Source organism: Labrus bergylta, chromosome 12 (assembly GCF_963930695.1).
Source record: "Labrus bergylta chromosome 12, fLabBer1.1, whole genome shotgun sequence".
Lineage (NCBI taxonomy): Eukaryota > Metazoa > Chordata > Actinopteri > Labriformes > Labridae > Labrus > Labrus bergylta.
The window spans coordinates 29,650,526-29,669,680 of record NC_089206.1 but is presented as its reverse complement, the minus strand read 5'-3'; the positions used below and the strand labels follow the sequence as shown (position 1 = coordinate 29,669,680).

Sequence of the window (19,155 nt, the reverse complement as noted above, 5' to 3'; positions counted from 1 at the left end):
ATCAATTGTTTGCCTGGCCTCCGGAAACACATTTAGTTCCCTGTCTTCAAGAAAGCAAATCCATAGTTCCTTGAAACAAACCTGCAAATTCAGACAATTATAGAATTATGAAAGGGTTTTTAGCAAGATATTAGAAATGTAGTTTGAAATGGCCATTGTTAATAAGATGTGTTTGCTTGTTGATACAGAAATGTTAAAGTGAACAAAGGCAGGACAAATATCCTATAAATTATATTAAATACTATAATTTACAAAAATATACAATAATCCAAATATAGTTACCATAACGAGTGCAGTGCAATTTGTTATAATACAATATTCAATTTATGATCATTTAACTCTGAGTTGATGTGGATTACCTGTGAGGCAACAAATAGAGTTCGTTTGGAATCTCTCCAGGACATGAGGCAAGTCTGGATGGTCGAATCCTGTGCTTGTTCCAGAGGTCCGTACATTCATCCAGGTCTTTCTGCAGAACATTACTGAAGCAGAATCTCAGTAAGCACTGGTGTTCATGGCAACCGTTGAAGTATCCAGAGTCTCTTAGGTCTCCAAACAGGTCCATCCAAAACTGAGACCTAGGAATACATTAAATGCAAAGTTGTTGTTGTTGTTTTTTTTACACACGAGGATAAATGTTTAATTGATTGAATAATCTAGAGGGCTGAGATGAGGAATGTTATCAGCATTTTAAAGAGTGGTCTGAAAACAATAATTCATAATGGTCACCACTTCTCAGTTTGATCTGATCACTAGGCAATACATAGTTACATACCTTCCTCTTCTGAAAAAGGACCACCAGGACTCGATACGCTGATTCCCTGTTGACGAGCCGTAACTGTGGCTTGACGAGCCTCCATAGTAGTCTGTATGTGCATGGCGGAGGGCACATTGTATTAAGATAAGATAAAGATAAGATAAGATTGCTGCCATTGTCCCATTTTCTGTTCCGAGGTCAGTTTTTAATCTCATTGGGATCACACCAACACTTTAAATATACAATTAATATAATTGTGCGCGATGATAGATGGGTTGTTGTTAGTATTTCCACAAAGAAGCCACATGTTTTGAAATCAACTCACAGAAGCAGCATGCTAACATTGCGTTCGTCCAATCAGCGACGATCCTTGTTGACTGCAGGTACCTACCTTTTCCGGTTAAAGTTAATGTCGTTGTGTTTTCTTATTTGTGGTTGTGTTTTCTTATTTGTTGTTGTGTTTTTTGATTTGTTGTTGTGTTTTGTTGTTGTGTTTTCTAATTTGTTGTTGTGTTTTCTTATTTGTTGTTGTGTTTTTTTGATTTGTGGTTGTGTTTTTTCATTTGTTGTTGTGTTTTCTTATTTGTTGTTGTGTTTTTTCATTTGTTGTTGTGTTTTTTCATTTGTTGTTGTGTTTTCTTATTTGTGGTTGTGTTTTTTGATTTGTTGTTGTGTTTTCTTATTTGTGTTTGTGTTTTTTGATTTGTTGTTGTGTTTTTTGATTTGTTGTTGTGTTTTCTTATTTGTTGTTGTGTTTTGCACTTTCCATTCCGCTCCAAACGTCTGTAAGCTCGCCGACACATATCCCTGCGACATGATTGGCTGTTTGACATCTTTTTCTTCTCCTCTTTAATGTCAGGTGTCAACTAAAGTTTAAGAAACATTAGCGCCCCCCCTTTTCCCAGTGTTTGGGTGGTGCAATTACAGGTTTAAATCTATAGCACATTTTTTTATATTTATATTGAGAAAAATTGTATTGCGATAATTATCGTTTTTGTTTTATCTCCCAGGCCTAAAGCGCTTGTCTGAAAGTTTGAAAATAGTTTGAAAACACTTCTGTAAGGAGCTGATCTAGATTTCTTTCAGAGCAAGTAGACCCTGTTTGGCAAGGATACAGTAATTAAGATAATCACATCATTACACATGGTGTACAACAGTTGTTCTAGTTGGAAAATAATATTTTTTGATTTGATTACAGTAGAATTCCCTTTTCTCTTAGTCGTGTGCTTGGCTGGATACACAGCTTATTATTATTGATTAAGTGTGGTGGGGAAGTTTGAATATGTGGAAAAAAGAACCAAGCCATACAGCACAATACATTTTAATCAGTAATCATTAGAAATTATTTTTATTAATTTTTTTATGCTGCAGTGCAGTTTGTTGCTTTCTCATAAATGTTAGATATCTACAACTTGTACAATCTTATGTACACATACATGAAACATAAATTAACTTTTGTGAGAAACCAATAACAACTGATTTGTTAAATATGGTTGGAACATCAAATTATTCCTCACAAACAATTTTTAACTAAAATATTATTTTACAAATAAATGTGTAATTTCAAAATGTAGTTCTGCTGTTTCTCATACTTGTCCTCTTTTAATTACAATAATAAATGTGACTTTTGACTTTAACAAACATACACACTGTGATTGTGCCTAAATGAAAACTCAGTGTGGCAGACATCCAAACATGCAGCGAGATGAAGGGTGAGTTTTATCAGATAATATTGCTGCTGGCATGTGAGGAAGTGAGGAAAGAACGGTGGAGGAGATGGGAGCAGAGGGAGGAAATTATGCTCTTATCTTAAATCCTTAAAAGATCACCCAAAACACAAGTTATACAACAAAGGGTTATAAAAAAAAAATGTCCCTCTCATTGAAGGTGCAGCGAGGCAGGTCTATACTGCACAGAGCCAGAGCATCAAAAGAGATTATGTTGTGATTGCTTCTCTTCTGTATTATCGGCCTCTCATTCAGTCCCATTCTCCCGCTCCCTGTCTCTCTATCTACCCAGCTGAACTGTGTAGTTATTTATTGGACTGCAGTGTGCTGTAATAATAACTAATAGATCAATATGTGAACCTTGAACTCAAAATATTCAGTATTATTGATTGACATTACAATTATCACTTACCTCATTTTTATATTTTCATTGCTATTACCTTACACACGTGCAGGCACTAATGACAGCAGACATTCCTGATGTCAGAACCACTTTGAAAAGTCTTGCAGTCAGACCGTTGTCATTCATTACATCTTTATGGAAAAAGCTTACACCTGTATACCAACAAAAAAAATCTATCACATTTTTTCTGGGCCAGTACGTTAAATTGTTTCCTAAACCTGCATAGTTCTTTAACTTTTTAATCAAATGACATTCACTACTAAGTTGTGTTGCAGCGTAGCAAAAAAAAACTTGTTATACTGACTGAGGAAACAATGAGAAAACTATTCTGACTCAGGAAACAGTGGGAAAACATAATACAGCAATGTGTACAGTTTTCTTAAAAAAATGCTACTTCCTTTTATATTCATGATATTAACAATTTTGCTAAGTATTTAAGAAAAAAATACATCTAAATGTACATTTTCTGGAAGAGCCAAGGATTAAATGTAACATTAAATTAACTGACATTCCTATCTGAAAGAAGTTTGTTTAAGACATGCTGTATTTAATTGACTCAAGTTCTTAAGAGGCTATCCATATTTTAGTTTCATCCTGTTGTAGTAAATACAATATTGAGTCTCACCCTATATTTTCTATCATATTCCCCTGCACTCATACTTTTAACTCCTCCTCTCAATCCCCATCAAGCAAACCCCATGATTTATCTATCCCTCATTTAATTTAATTCAGTACCTCTATTCTTCTTTTCTCTCAGTAAATTACTCTATGTAGGTGAGGGTCTGTCAAGGGCACAGTGCAGGGAAGATAAAACATGTTCATGAGGCCACTGAGCAGCAGCAGCAGCAGCTTTAAGCTAGAGCAGATAAGTATGCACTGTGAATTTTTACATAATTCGGAAAAGGGACAACTGTGTTCCTGGTAACGAAGGCTGCACCGTGCGCACCTTTTGAAAATTAAGCTTTTGCAAGGTGTTGGGTGGCAGAGTGTTATGTACAATTTTAAGGAACATCCCTTATTTGCTCTTACTAATCACCTTTGCCTTCATACATGTAGGGGGAAGCAGTCAGGCTGTTATTTGTAGCTCTATGAATTCTACCTTGACAAGGCTGTTGAGTAATTTAACCATAATAACAGTTTGCGCTAAGACCTTGAGCTCTTCATCCTGACACATAATTACACAAAATGAGTACATGTAAGTCAGCCAGTTATAGCTTCTTACCTGTTGGGTTATTTATCAATGGAAGAAGCACTATGAGGAAGAGGAGGAGGAGGACAGAGAAATGCAGGAATTGAAGAGTGATGTGGTTGTTGGAATGTGAATTTAACTGTGTGTGTGCGTGCGTGCGTGTGTGCGTGCGAGAGAGAGAGAGAGAGATAGAGAGAGAGTAAAACCAATTCTATATCTTTTGATTTTTTTATTCATCCACAGGCTACTTTTCTTCAAAAAGTGCCATTTGTAACATTTTCTTGACCTTTCGAAAACGTAACTTTTGAATAGACTCTCCATGCGTCAGTGGGCTGAATTGGTAAAACTGCAGAATTGGACTCCACATGTTAAAGCACCAAAGCTATCTCAACAAGCTCTCCTTATGGGAGCTGACCTGGAGCCATACTTTTAGTATGTATTCACTACTAGTGAGGCTGAACCTCACCAAAAATAGAATCACACTCTGGTCATAAAAATGCTAATATTTATATACAGCAGTATATATCAATGGAAGAAGCACTATGAGGAAGAGGAGGAGGAGGAGGACAGAGAAATGCAGGACTACTCACTACTAGTGAGGCTGAACCTCACCAAAAATAGAATCACACTCTGGTCATAAAAATGCTAATATTTATATACAGCAGTATCCCAGAGTTGCCACTGTGTTTGTATTTCCGCTTGAAAATGAAAAATATCCATCCGTCCTAGTTTTACTCAAGTTTTCTGTCAAGTTAACCTTGTTTGCTATTTGATTTCTTCTTAGATCCCTCCTCCCAGCCGAGGCAGAAGCTGCCAGCCACTGACCCCTGCTACAAATCTGACATCAGCAGTTTAATGGACTTCAACTCTCCGGATGCTTCCCTAGACAAAGGTAAGACCTGACCTGCTCCATTGAACCAGAGCTAGATGACTTGAATGATTTTTGTTCCTGCAGTGGCATGTTGAGAATGTTTGAAATACATGCAAGAATACAAATGCATGCAGAATATGCACAAACATGATGCACCTGCTAATATGTATTGCACATAAGCTTCCCTTTGAGATTAAGGGTCTTTACAAAGGTTAAACCAGGATTCCCTAATGGGGCGGCAATGAGGGTTCGCTTATTAGTTGCCACCCTACATCTGTTAACTTCCTAGCTTATCAGCATCATTGCTTGCACCTGTTGTTGGAGGAATGGGAATCAATTACATGTTATTCTTGCTAATGGATGCTGATGAGCAATTTTAAATTTAATCAGACTATTTAAAAGGCATATTCTTGATTTAGTTTTTGCAAATGATGATTTAGAAGTAGAAATATAGCAATATTTGACAACTGGTTCTTCTATGTATGTGTAGTGTGTATTTTTTCAGTTTGGCTAGTTGCTGCATGGTTGGCTGGACCAGCAGGTCAGACATTATATCCCTCACTGCACTATGCACAATAATAATCCAGTGAGGAAATAACAGGCTCGGAATGGTTTTTTTGGGGGGTAAGAATGTATTATCTCTATTTTGTTTCTGAAAAATAGGTTTGATGTAAATGGTTCAACATGTTAGAAGGCAAGAAATAATTGCTGGTTAACGTGATGTTGTGATTGTTGCAGTTGATTCTTACATGCGCCTTTAACTATTGTGATAACAACACAGAGTGTTGTTGAACGTAGGTGTTATTTAACGTTAAGCTTGATCCCTGTAGACCATACGATTTTTTTAACTGTCAATTTACACAAAACAATTATTCTCTTTTGTTGCCTCCACAACAACCACAATTTAATCTTACTTAATTACATTTACGCCTTTTGCACCAGCTGTTAACACTTTGTGAATCACATAGTATTGCAAAGTCATCAAAATTATGTTTAGGGTCATTAAACTCAGCCAGTGGTTGTCTTTGAACACACCATTGCTTGCACTTGGTGTAGGAATTCTTTATGTTGCTAATGAGGACAACTTGATTATTTTTGCTTAAAAATGAACATGTTTATTTATTCTTCTCCTTTAAATGATGACATAGTGAAGCTCCCTGAATGGTAAACACCACAATTCTCCGTAATCATCTGTTTACAAATCTGCTGTATTCAGCCACTAACAATCCTAAAAAGCAGCATAACTTTAGAGTCTGTATTTATGCCCTTGCTCTCTCACTGGGTGGTCTACTGACCTCTCATACTGTAGGCCATAGGGTCAGCTCTCCAGACAAATACAGTTTCAAAGGTTTATGTGTAGTCTGTCTCAATGTTCCAACCCTTTTATGACAAAAAGCTTCTTTCAAGGACTATGAGACTTGTAGAAAGGATCAAAGCAGCTACTGATGGCACCATTACAAATGCATCTCTCTGACTGTGGATCCTGTAAACCCGCCAGCTCCAGTCAATCTCTAGTGTCACTCAGGGAGCCCCCAGGGGTCCTTTCTTCATTAGACTGTCCTGCTTAGGGGTCTATTTAGCTGCCAGTTTCTCTTCTCTCCTATTAGCGTCTGTCAATGTCAGGATGATACTGAGAGATCTAACAGGTCATTGAAAAAAAGGTGTTTTTGGGTTACTGTAGTTTGTAAGTAAAGCAAACTGTTACCTTCTATGATTGTTCTGCAGACATGTAATAATGTTCTCTACTAAAATGGCTGTGGCCCAGTGGTAAGGTTGGTGGTCTCTCAACCAGAAGGTTGGATATTCAGTCCCCAGCTCCTGTAGTCACATGTCAAAGTGTCCTTGGGCAAGACATTGAACCCCAAATTGCTCCTGCTGCTGTGCCACCGGTGCGTGAATGTGGGATTATAAGTGGGATTAGTGAACACTGATGGACTTTATGTAGCAGTCTCACAGAGCAGGTCACACTTCATCATGTCGGTTAATGTTGAATTATCTGTCAACCTTCTCCTTTTGTGTCCTTCTTCTTGGCAAATTTATCTACTAAAAGCCTTTTTTGGTCTGAAACAAAGGTCCATGCTGAGGTACACTAAAGCAGACCTAACATTTCAATCAAATTTAAATGACAGCTTTTGGTAGCATGAATACAATAGCAGAAACATAAGCAAGCCTGCTTACTAGGCTAATGTTTGCACATCCAGCAAGATAAAAATGCAGCATGATTGAACTGACTCAAATTAATTGATAATTGGGTATTGGGGTTTTAAATATAATATTAATAGCTAATTGCATGATATTTTTAAAAGCTGAGGCTAATGCAGCTGGTTTCTTCCTACTAATATAGCAACATGTAAGATAAGAGTGTTATTTATTTCTCACATAACACTATTTATTTGCTTAGGTTACTACTGCAATAAGCATACTTGTGCAATTTTAATGTCACAAAAGGCTTTTTCTAATAGTATGCTTGGAAAACATATTGTTATCTTGAAACTTTTTTTACATGTGCAAAAATGTGAAAATGATACAAGAGCTATAGTAAAATAAAGACAGTTTTGAATAGACAGACAAACTCAACCTTAAATCTTGAAATGTAACTTAGTAAGTTACTTAGTAAGTTTCTGGAGTAATTGTTGAATTCCATCCAGTTGATGGTGCAGCCATTGCTAGTGAAATGTGCTTTATAAACAAACTTCACTTTGATTGATGGCAATAGTTTAATGATTAATGACAAATATGAGGATAAATGTTCATCAACAACCATCCATCCATAAGGAAGACATGACGTTGAAAAAAATCTCTGCACACCTCAATGTGTGACAGTTGCATCGAAGGAGGGTTAAGCTTAAAGACAATGCGAAGGGCTGCCACACATTGACTCGCTTTACATTGACAAATGCATTTGATAATACAGTGTTTCAGTCTATTCGACCTTCACCGGGTATAATAGTAGCAAGAAGACATTTCCATGTATATATCAGAGAGCCTGAGATTGATGATCACCTGAAGCTGCACAGTCCATCAACAGCCAGGGATGAGTTCAAAGGCCATGAAAAAGTACAATAAATGTTGAATATTCATGTAACCTTTTTTACCTCATGAATTAGGGGAACCCTTGTCATTATAATAAAAACTACGACAAAACAATAATATTGTTTTCAGTAAAGAGATGAGACAGGAATAAAACCTTAGTTCAGTCAGGAATTCTCTCTTCATAGATTTAATCATTTATTGCACTTGTGGTTTGTACAGTTGTATTGGGCGGTATTGGTTTTGCTCTTAGCTCTCAGCAGTAACCATGCAGCATGTCACAGTTTTTGCTGGCAGCGCAAACATTTACTTCCCCCCATGGGGACATGCAGAACAGAACCTGAATGTGCATGTAATGATACTGACATCTTGCAGACATAACAAGCAAACAATTCATCCTAGAATATAAAATGTGCTGACTGAAGCTAGTGCAGGTTGGGGTGGTGGAAGGAGAATTTCATAGCCGGGTCTAGCAGCAGAGTAGATGTGATGCACTGGGTGGCTGTGGCTCAGTTGGTAGAGCCATCGCCTCTCAACCAGAAGGTCGAGGGTTTGATCCCCAGCTGGGCAACATGTCCGATGTGTCCTTGGGCAAGACACCTAACCCTGAATTGCTCCCTCTGCTTCAGTGGTGGTGTATGAATGGGATTAGTTACTTTTGATGGATGATACTACATAGTGATCACTACCATCAGTGTGTGAAAGGGTATGAATGGGTTGGTGACATGTGGTGTAAAAGCGCTTTGAGTAGTCGGAAGACTAGAAAAGCGCTATATAAGCTCAAGTGCATTTACTGGCGAATGTTTTAAATAGATCGCCTTGTTGTCAGAGTGGGATAATGATTGGTTGGCGTTGGGGCAGTTCTCAGATCCGCTGCTGACTGCTTGCGGGCAGAACTACCGTATTCCACCTGGACTAACTCAAGGCTCCATTAGTGTGCTATTGGTGATATATCCCCCACTCTGTATTACATGTCCGCCAAAATGTTAATTGAACACAGACATGTTGACTGACTTGCCATACCTGAATATAGTGGTGATTGGCTTTGATCTGACAATTGCTATTGGGGGGAGGGCTTGTAAAGCTAAATTCGAATAGTTATAGATCCTGCTGAAGACTGTATTATTATTATTATTATTATTATTATTATTATAAGGGTGTAATTATTTGTTTAGATTTGTATTATTTGAAAGTCAAGAAAGCGGACACGGTACTAAGTGATGTAAGTTATATGGAGTTCAACACAATGCAGATATCTAACTCTCATTCAACATCAGCTAGCTGCCAGTTCCAGAGCTATGTTCTTGTTCTCTGGGTGCTGTAAATGTGCAGACTCAGGAAAGCCATACACAAACACCCCTGCAGTGGCCAAGGCCACGTGTACCACCGCCAGTTTCATCAGAATGAGAGCAGGGAAGTCAGAGGCTGTGTTATCAGCAAATTCATCTCAGGTCTGCAGTAAGAGGGACACAGAGAGACAGGCAAGGAGAGGGAAACAAACGAAAGCAGCAAGCACTGTATCATTATAGAGACAGGTGCTGCTTGTGCACATTACCTGGCAGTGATGTCACTAGCTAGGTGAACATTTTGGCATGCAGTCTAGTATAAATAGGAAGGTCAGAACAAAGAGGTCGAACCGAATGGCCAGAAGAAAAGGAATTAAGAGGGAGGGAAAACAGAGAGGAAGACGAGAAAAAGGTCGAAAAAAACTGAAGAGCTGTTTTTGATGATGTTTTTTTGAAAACTGATGAGCAAGAGGAGGAGGTGAGTGACTGCATAAGGACAAAGACTTGACCTTCATGTAGAACACAAAAACATACAGTGAAGTGGAGAGAGACAAAAATTACTGAAAGAACAATCAAGAAAGGGGGAATGGTAATGTAGATGTGTCGGTGTGGGTGGATGTGTAGAGTGGTGAGTGGTGCTGTGCATTTTTCGCATGTGCTGACACTTTCCAAACACCTGCCCCCACCCACACCATCATATAGCCAATGGGAGAGTGGCACTTAGATTGCCTCCAGCATATTATCCAGGCCTCTTCACTGTTATACACATCAGAAATAACTACTCAAGCATGCTCAGACACACTGGCTGTATAGTCAGGATTTTACATCAGGATTTCATTTAATTATGCCAAAATCAAACAACTACATTCTCCTTGTAGACACAATTAGACTTTAAAATGATCATGTTCACTTTGGGAAAATCATGCAGAGAAGACTTGTGATTTGAATTTGATTAATACTTGTTTGTTCCACCTTGGAGTCTTGACACAAAGAGAACCGCCGTATAGTACAACCGGTCAGCAGTTGCAATAACTTTTATCTGCCCTTCAGTTAACTGTTAAATGGGCCCACGGGTAGCTTATCTGATCTGGTGGTGAATTGGCAGCATATGTGATGCTGGAGAGGGACAGATGTCAGAGCTGTCAGATCAGTGAGAGAGCTGATTGGCACCTGGTGGCTGGCAGTTCCTGATTACTGAACATGAAGGTTAGTAAGTGGGAGAAGAAAAAGAAAATAACATAGCTGATGGAGACAATAATGGAGGGAACTAGTCTGCTAGAGTACATTTAACAGTAAAGTTTGCCCAATAGAACACCAGACAATTAAGCAAAAGAGATCAAGTGCAGCAAAGCAGACACCTTTAAAACCAACAGAAGAATTTTGCCTGAGGTAGAAGAGTAAAAGGCAGGGGGTGTAAAGGACAAAATAGCATCCCCTTAAAGGTCATAACCAATCTTGAAGCACAACATTCCTCGATAAACCGCAGATGTTATCCTCAGGTGGCACTCTCGGGTAAAATATGCACTGATGCAATGATGTCATACCTTTAAAAAAAAAAAAAAATGTTTCATGCAGCTGACTTTAATTTTTCTACTTGACTAATGGTATATGAAGATTGAGTATCGACCCTAATGCAAATTGATCTGGCAACACAATACATTGACCAACCACAAAAGTGTGAGTACAAAATCGATATCCTTGGCCTGAAAATGCTAAAGTTGCGATTAAACATGCAAGAGTCTGACCACCTTGCACCAATAAGTTTGAACATCTATAAGCTCTTAAAGCTCATGCATGTGATACTGAAACTAGACTTACTCACTTGTATTACATCTTCTTCACACTGGTAACTAAAGCAACCCATACCAATGACATTCAACTATACTGTATGTCTACAGTCTGCATTAAAATATAATTCAACCCTGTATCGTTCAGAGCAGAAAAGTGCTCTTGCCTCTGACAGCTGAAGGAAAACGCCTGCTGTGAGTTTGCAGCCTAAATGCAAAGTGTTTGAAAATTCAGGTGATGGAGAACATTACAGCAGTTTTGTGCAGTAAGTGATCCAGAGATGGACCACCCTTCATAGTGTTCCACAATGACTCAGAGTGCTATTACCACTACATGGCTGCAATATTTCCCTTCATTTTCTTATGTGGGGTGGGTAATAATATATTCCAGGTCGCACCATATTTCTTTTCTACTCTTCACAGCTCACAGAATATTTTTTTCTCTTCTAGTTCACACTTTGTGAGTGGTTGGCTGATCTATTGTGCTGGCTTATTTCAAGGTTTTGCTGTGCAAGCGGAAGTATTGGAAAGGAAATCAAGGGAACAGGAAAGTGGCAAAGTGAGAATTTATGGATGGGAGGGTGTCCATTAACATGTGCATTGTGTATTGTAACAAAAGATAATTAGGTGGTGCTGGAGATGGGCATTAAAAGGAGGGATGCCACCATTTTACAAGCCACTAAAGACCTCAGTGAAAAGAAGTTGACCATCTGCTTCAATTCAAGCACACACACGCACACACACACACACACACACACACACACGCACACACACACACACACACGCACACACACACACACGCACACACACACACTAGAAAGTCGAATTGATTTCTAATCTTTTTCTCATTGTCTCTGTTTAACTCTCATCTCTTTTTCAAATCAACAAAGAAAGGTTGACGTCTTCTTGGCAGTATGAGATGGTGCTGCTGTCCATTTAGGTATTGTGTAAACTGACTGCAGAGAGAAAGAGAGAGAATGGGTGCTTCCATTGATTTTCATTTAAAGTATACAGCTCTCAGCTCATCACCTCCAGACAACCCAGATTAAAATTGCTGATGCAAGCCTTGTGTCTAGTATGTTGCACATTGTACAAGGCTAGCATCAGCAATCACACCTAATGTTCTTTTTACATATGAAAACCTATTTTTTTGTTTTCAAGGTATAATAATTCATTCAAGGAGTGCATGTATCAGGAAGCTTTCATCCTGTTGTCTGCCTGTCCCCATAGTGAAATTTGATGCTGTCTTATTGCAGTGTAAATAGCTAGTGCACTGCAATTACATTCTTTTAATTTGGAAACCCAAAAGACCAGCTGATTAGCTCTTTATCTTCATAAGTGTAAAAGCCTTAGCTGAAGCAGGACTACTTCCTGGTTACAAGCATGACCTTCAAATACCTCTACAACCCGCTTTTATTTTCCCTCCATTCATTTCATTTTCTCCAGAACTGGGAAGTTGCTGAGTCATCTTTAATACTTAGATTTGTCATTTTTAACTTTTTGTTAATATGCAGAGGCACATACACTCCTAAAGCCATTTCATCAGCAACCTTGGTTGTCAATGGCATTAAAGTCAATTGTTTGTTGTGGAATGGCCTAATTACTCTAAGATTATTCCACATTACAGAAGTTTTTCTAGAGCTTGTCTCTTTATTGCAGGCAGCGGGCTGCACACTGGTCTCTTATTGGAGGAGGATTTATTAATAGTTTGATCATGAAAGCCTTGTGTCAGGCGGATTTCTTTACAAATTCTGCAAACTGTACATTAGAATTAAGCATAGAAACTTTTTACTGCATTTATTTCCTCCACTTTAAAAACCCAGTGGTAGTTTATTTGTAACTTTGTCTTTATCACTCAGGGAAACTAAGTGTCACTGGATCAACTCCAGTTCTATGAGTATGTGTGAAGGAGGAAGAGAGATGGAAACTAGGAGGAGCTACTGTAGGTAGGCACTGGCAGATGAAAGCCTGGTGTGGCAACTAGTTTTGACTATAGACTGTAGATGTATATCTAAAATCTGTTTGTACTCATAGACTGTATATAATACAATATGTCATTGAAAATCTGGTTAAACCTATAGACTTTAAAATATAAAACATATGTCTTATACAATCTTGTTATCAAATGTGCTCATACCAGGGACTGAAATAAAACACCACACACTCCACATTCCTGTGGACAGAGAACAATTCATTCTTCTGAGGTCTTTTACAGCTGCTGTCTTTTAGCTGGATAGGTAACATTTTAAACACTTACGAGTCGCTACTTAAAAAGAAGATATTTAAAGTACATTACCTGAAAAATCCTGAATTAAATCTAATATTAATTAGCCTTATTATACTGATATCTGTCTGATAGTAAATCAATTTTTAGACATGTAAATACACTGATATCCGACATTTAGAAGAGGAATGATGCATGTGTAACTTACAGATCTCAATCAAACCACATGTTGCTTAGAGGTGGAGGTAACTCTGAAGTCATTTCCTCTTCTACACAATTCCATTTTCCTAAATTAGTGTGTAAAACAATGTCATAAATTTTGACTAATTCAAAATCAGAATCCGAATCTGAATCAGAATCAGGTTTTATTGTCAAGTACATTTACACATACAAGGAATTTGACTTGGTGTATTGGTGCTAAACAATTAACACATAAAGTAGAACTAGCAACAACTTAAATCGTACAGTATAAGAAGTTATTACAATATATAAAATAGAATTTAAAAATGTAAAATATTAAATATTAAAAAATAAAACACAAAATGTACAAAAGGTGCAATGTAGGAGCTGTGCAGGACTGTGATAAAAAAGATAAAAAAATAATTGAATCTAGCCCGACCAATGGCTAGTGATAATTTAAACCCTTTACATACCTATAGTGTTCTTACTGAATTGTTTCCACAATCAACAGATTTATGTTGATTCTTAAGCATTTAAATACATACATTTTGAAAATATGGATATTTACATAAATTCTACTTTATGCATATACTTCAAAATAAACTATGCCATAATCCCATTTTCTGACTTCAGAAAAACAAACTTTTACTTTAACAGCAAAGACTAGCTTCCAGTTTTGTGCCTGATAATCTGCTGCATAATTGAGCACAGAGGAGACAGCAGAAGGCCTGCATGGGCTGCAAACACTCGTTTGAGAATGCAATATTTATTTTCCTCATTCTGTCCATAATGAATGTTCACAATTGACAGAAATGAAATTATAATCATGTTGAATCACTGAAATGTTGCGGCTGCTTCTTTGCTTCTTTGCACAGTGCCTTGTAATCAAGAAAAGTTTAGTTGATAATGATTGTTGATTAATTCTAAAATAAATTTAAAACAAGTAAAGAAAAATGCTTATACTACATTCACGTTCTAAGAGAACAGTTGCATAAGGTAGAGTCTAGAGCAGCTTTGTTGATTAATTCAGTTTGAGAGAAGCCACCAGAAGGCCATGAAAGTCTCCCGTTACAGTAAAGTGTTAACTCATTTTAAAATGTTCCACAGCACACTGGCTGTGTGGCAAAGATACTGAATATAAATGTAATAATATTCATATATTGAAGTATGAAACTCTTTTAAATGATGGATAGTTCTGTTTGAATGTGAATTAATTACAAGTTAGAATCTGCATTATTTATAATTATTCTCACTGATTAAATTCAGATTGGCGCACAAAGGTCTCACAGAGAATGCTTCTTTATACTAATTAATTTAAGTAATCAAAGTAAAAACCTCAGATAAAAATCGTTTTTTTATTGGACTTTTTTTTTTAGCTGTTTTTACCTTTTTTCAAAACCAATTCTGTACTTGCAATTAAGATGCAGGGATAGCACGAACTCAGTATTGTGCAGTTTTTTTTATTTGTCCTTGCAGACAGAAGAATAGAGAATCATTCATGCTGAGGCATATCACTTTAGTTTAAAATCAGGGCTTCTTCAGTCTGAGTAGCTGACACATCATCATCAGTCCTTCATTCACCTACCTCCCTCCAAGCACATGGAGAATGGAATGGATGAACAAACAGCAGTCTGCACAGAGAGTTAAATGTTGTTTGCTTAGTTTCCATGCCAACCAGAGAAATTGAAATTATGCAACTAAACTAAAAAGCAGAATTCTTAAAAAAGATAGTAATGAAATACATACAAACCCAGTTCATTGCAACTTAAAAGAGAGCTGTATTTTAATCTGGAAAGTTTTTGGCCAGAGTTTCCTACTTCTGTGGTCAACCTTTTCATGACACATTGGCTGCTATTTTCAAGGTATAAGGTTACTGGGACCCTTAGGCAAGGTAACAGTTGGCAGACCTGTTGCTAGTCTGCCTGCTGGTGTTAGACTACACACACACACACACACACACACACACACACACACACACACTGACGCTCACCTGCTTGCAAGCCAACACCTTACCACGGTTCTGCAATGTGTGTGTGTGTGTGTGTGTGTGTGTGTGTGTGTGTGTGTGTGTGTGTGTGTGTGTGTGTGTGTGTGTGTGTGTGTGTGTGTGTGTGTGTGTGTGTGTGTGTGTGTGTGTGTGTGTGTGTGTGTGTGTGTGTGTGTGTGTGTGTGTGTTTGTCTTTTGTATGTTTGAGTAATGTGGGAAAATCCTTGTGACAGCCTGAAGAAGCTCCTCCTCCACCATACCCAGTAAACCATTTGAACAGGGGGGGAGGGGCTGAGTGTACTGTATCACTGAACCTGTGGGAGGCACTTTGAACAGGTACGCGTAGAGAAGGAAAAACACAGCAACAGCTCCTGGATGTATTTCCTGGTGTCATCTGAGTCTGGTCTTTAAGTGGGGATTACAAAAATGCTTTTATTTTGAGTGAGGACAGGCTGAGTAAGGAGGTTTTTTTTCCTTCAGATTTTGTCTTTAAGTGTCTTCAGCGCACACCTGAGAGATCCTGGAATCGTCTGGAAAACTCCCCTCATGGAGGAGGGGGTGAAGTCAGACGGGGAGCAGGGAAAGTCTGGTGAGTGAGCAGAAACATCAAGCGCAGCTGTCAAACTATGCCCAACCAGATGATCCTTTAATGGGAGTTTATCCTGCACCTTTAAATGTTTTACTGTAATGAGAAGGTGGCATGTTGGTATTAAGATCCCAGGAGGGGAGACACAGTGTGTTTGTGCTTTCCAGTATGAGGAGCAACATACTCACGTGTTGGCAGGTGTCACCTGTTCGTTGCTGAGCCGTTGGGAGACTTTAACCTGCACTGACCTCTGAGTGGCTGTTATTGATTGACCATGGGAGCAGAGACTTCACTAATAATTGATTATTCTGCTGCTTGTTGCGTGTAATATTAGTTTCAAACTGAATATCTATGTTTTTGCACTTAAAGTAGGGAATTCTAAAAAACAAAGGATCAACAGATGACAATAGTTTGCAACTTTGAGTTGTTTAATGACTGATGTGTCACTTTGCAGTCCATTATTTCTGCTGAGGAGTCACAATGGGGGCTTTTCTTCCAGTCGAAGACAACATTGTTGTATTGGGATGTTTGTCTCCTAACAACAGTGTTTTTATGGTCAAGTAAAGATGGCTTTGTGTTCTGTTTGTATTGTAAACACTATGGTCTGGGGTTGTTGGCTGCCTGAATGCACATTCACAAAGCTTTTTTTGTGTCAGCTGGGCTAGTTTTTCTCTTTTTAACTGAAAGGCATTGCTGTTGCAGCAGCAAAAAAAGAACGTTGCAATTGTGAGAACAACTGTGGGGTTTGGTCTAGGCTGTTTTGCCTCCAAATACCTGCATTATTTCTTTATACTGGTAGTTCACCTGCTATTCAACCGTTGTCTAAAAATAGCCCAAACTCAAAGGTAAACGTTCACCCCACAACTAAGATAAAACCTGTGTTTTTTGCCTTCTACATTTTGTACAAATTCAACATGCCCAGAAGTGTGGTGTAACAATAGTCAAGCTAGAGTTGAATGTTTTTCTTGCAAGTCAAGTAAATCCTCCTCGGATAACGTCAAGGTGTGGTGGTGACACAATTAGTGGTTTGAATGCAAAACAGACACCTGCAGGCTATGGATGCCTCTCTTTGCCTAACCCCTACTACTGCAGGCGTGGTAAGTTACAATTGCTCTCTGTCACATCTTTCTGTCTCACATTTCTGTGACAGACTCACACTGGAAAACATAAGCCATGTTGCCATTGTTCCTTGTAACCATGGCTGCAACACACACACACACACACAGATATATATATATATATATATATATATATATATATATATAGCTGATTCTAATGAATTCTATGCAGAATAACAGAGAAGTTAACTGTTTTTCTTTTTTTACTCCTCTGCGTTAAACCACATCAAGCCTGAGTTCCTCGCCTGGCAGTCAAAAGATTAATTTCAGATTGAGTTTCTCCTTTTTGTCTCATGGCTGTCACTCAGAAATAAAGCAATTGTTTCCAGATGAGTGACATGATGTCAGAGTGGGCTGTAACCCTGTAGAGTTAAACTTTTTGTGAACCACACCATTAAACAGAAGCTTTTGTTATTATCCACAGGCTAGTCCATTACTGTCTGCCTGATGTGACACCTATACTTGATCATGTCACAGCTGTGTGTGTGTGTGTGTGTGTGTGTGTGTGTGTGTGTGTGTGTGTGTGTGTGTGTGTGTGTGTGTGTGTATACTTTATTTTAATATGCACCCAGATAAATGCATATGTCTATCTGTGCATACATGTCACTCAACATATGGAAAATTTTTCGATTCCAGCCGACTCAGTTTGACAGCATAATTGCAGGAGTTGCTTTCTCAGGTGCTCAGGTGAATGACGCGAGCAGCTCCCTCGGGTGGTTGCTAGTTTCTTTGTATTGTGGCAGACACAGAACACAATTTGGAGTGAGTTGAAGATGATAAGCTGTCTGTAAGAATATGAATATGAATATGATGATCTGTGATCATCTCTATGCCATGCTAAGCGACTACTTCCCTGGTTTTGTGATTTATTACATATGAAATGATTGGCCTTTATGATTATTAGTCTATCTTCCTCTGTTCGAACACCTTGTCGCAATATCATTATTATAAAAAAAAAGCTCAGCTACCGTAAATATGGCTGCTCACTTTGTCTCTATCACAAATCAAATTCTTCCAAATGTGAGCAGCTGTTCTCAGACTCTCTATCCTCTACTCATCAAAAATTGAAGGATGGGGATAAAAACTACCATTGAAAAGGTATCTCACATATTCTGTGACAGATTTTTCTATCTCCTAACCTTATTTGAAAATGCTTTCAGCAGAAACCTTATTCATTTTGAAGCCTGGGGACAAATAAATCTCTATAGGAAACCATGTTTTTTGGCACCTTCATACCCTAATGGTCTGCGAAATAATTGTGATCTTGGTTTGTAGTTGGCAGTGTAAGTAGGCTTTCATGTTTGTTGATGTGTGCTAACAAGGATTTTTAGAAGGGAATTTTCGTTACCGTGATGATTGAATGAAGCCCATGGCCCCCAGGGGAATTTACCTTGCACCAAATGCATACAAACATTGAGACAAAAGACCTGAACAACCACAGCACATACAAAAATAAAACAAAATAATAAAATTAAAAAAAATTGAATACACCTTTAAAGCATCGCATGAATACATGTAAGGGTTTTCAGCAAGATCAATAGAGTGCAGAGTGCCAAGTTCATACTATATTATCAGAGCGTTTGAAACAGCAGAATGCTCTTTTAGTCTGCATCCTGCATTCTGTACCTGCGCCCTGAAGTCAGGAGGATATACTCAGACCAAAGGAGGTGCAGTGGTTCTGGTATGATCTTCAGAACTAAATCAGGGTGTACTGTTCTGTCCTGTAAGAAATACTGAACATTTGTTTCCCAGTTAACTTTCTACCTATAATTTGATATCCTTCTCCAGTTTGTTCTTATTTTGAACAGACAGTGAACCTCCCAACACTGACAACAAAAGGTCAGTACACTTTCAAAAAAGCTTTTGTGGTAGAATACCTTACACAGGTACTCTTAGAGCTTGTGTGTGTGGTTGTGTGTTTGTGTGTGCAGACTCATCTACAGTTGGATGAAATATCCATTGTGACACATTGTGTGCCCTTCCATTTGGCCTAGCCTAAAAATAACAGCA

At 38.2% G+C, this 19,155-nt stretch overlaps 1 protein-coding gene across 8 annotated transcripts in view; it reads left to right on the top strand.

Moving 5' to 3' along the window:
* LOC109993169 (kazrin) overlaps window positions 1–19,155 on the top strand; it is a 132,899-nt gene that overhangs the window by 74,123 nt on the left and 39,621 nt on the right. For 7 of the 8 annotated variants that reach the window (XR_010667576.1, XM_065961790.1, XM_065961791.1 and 4 more), the window contains exon 2: window positions 4,861–4,968. Coding sequence is in view for 7 of the 8 variants with exons in the window: in XM_065961790.1 (XP_065817862.1) it covers window positions 4,861–4,968 (108 nt within the window). In the remaining variant the exon portion in view is untranslated. Of the gene's footprint in view, window positions 1–4,860; window positions 4,969–15,730; window positions 16,031–19,155 lie in introns of those variants that run through there. The other variant, XM_065961795.1, reaches the window with a different exon arrangement.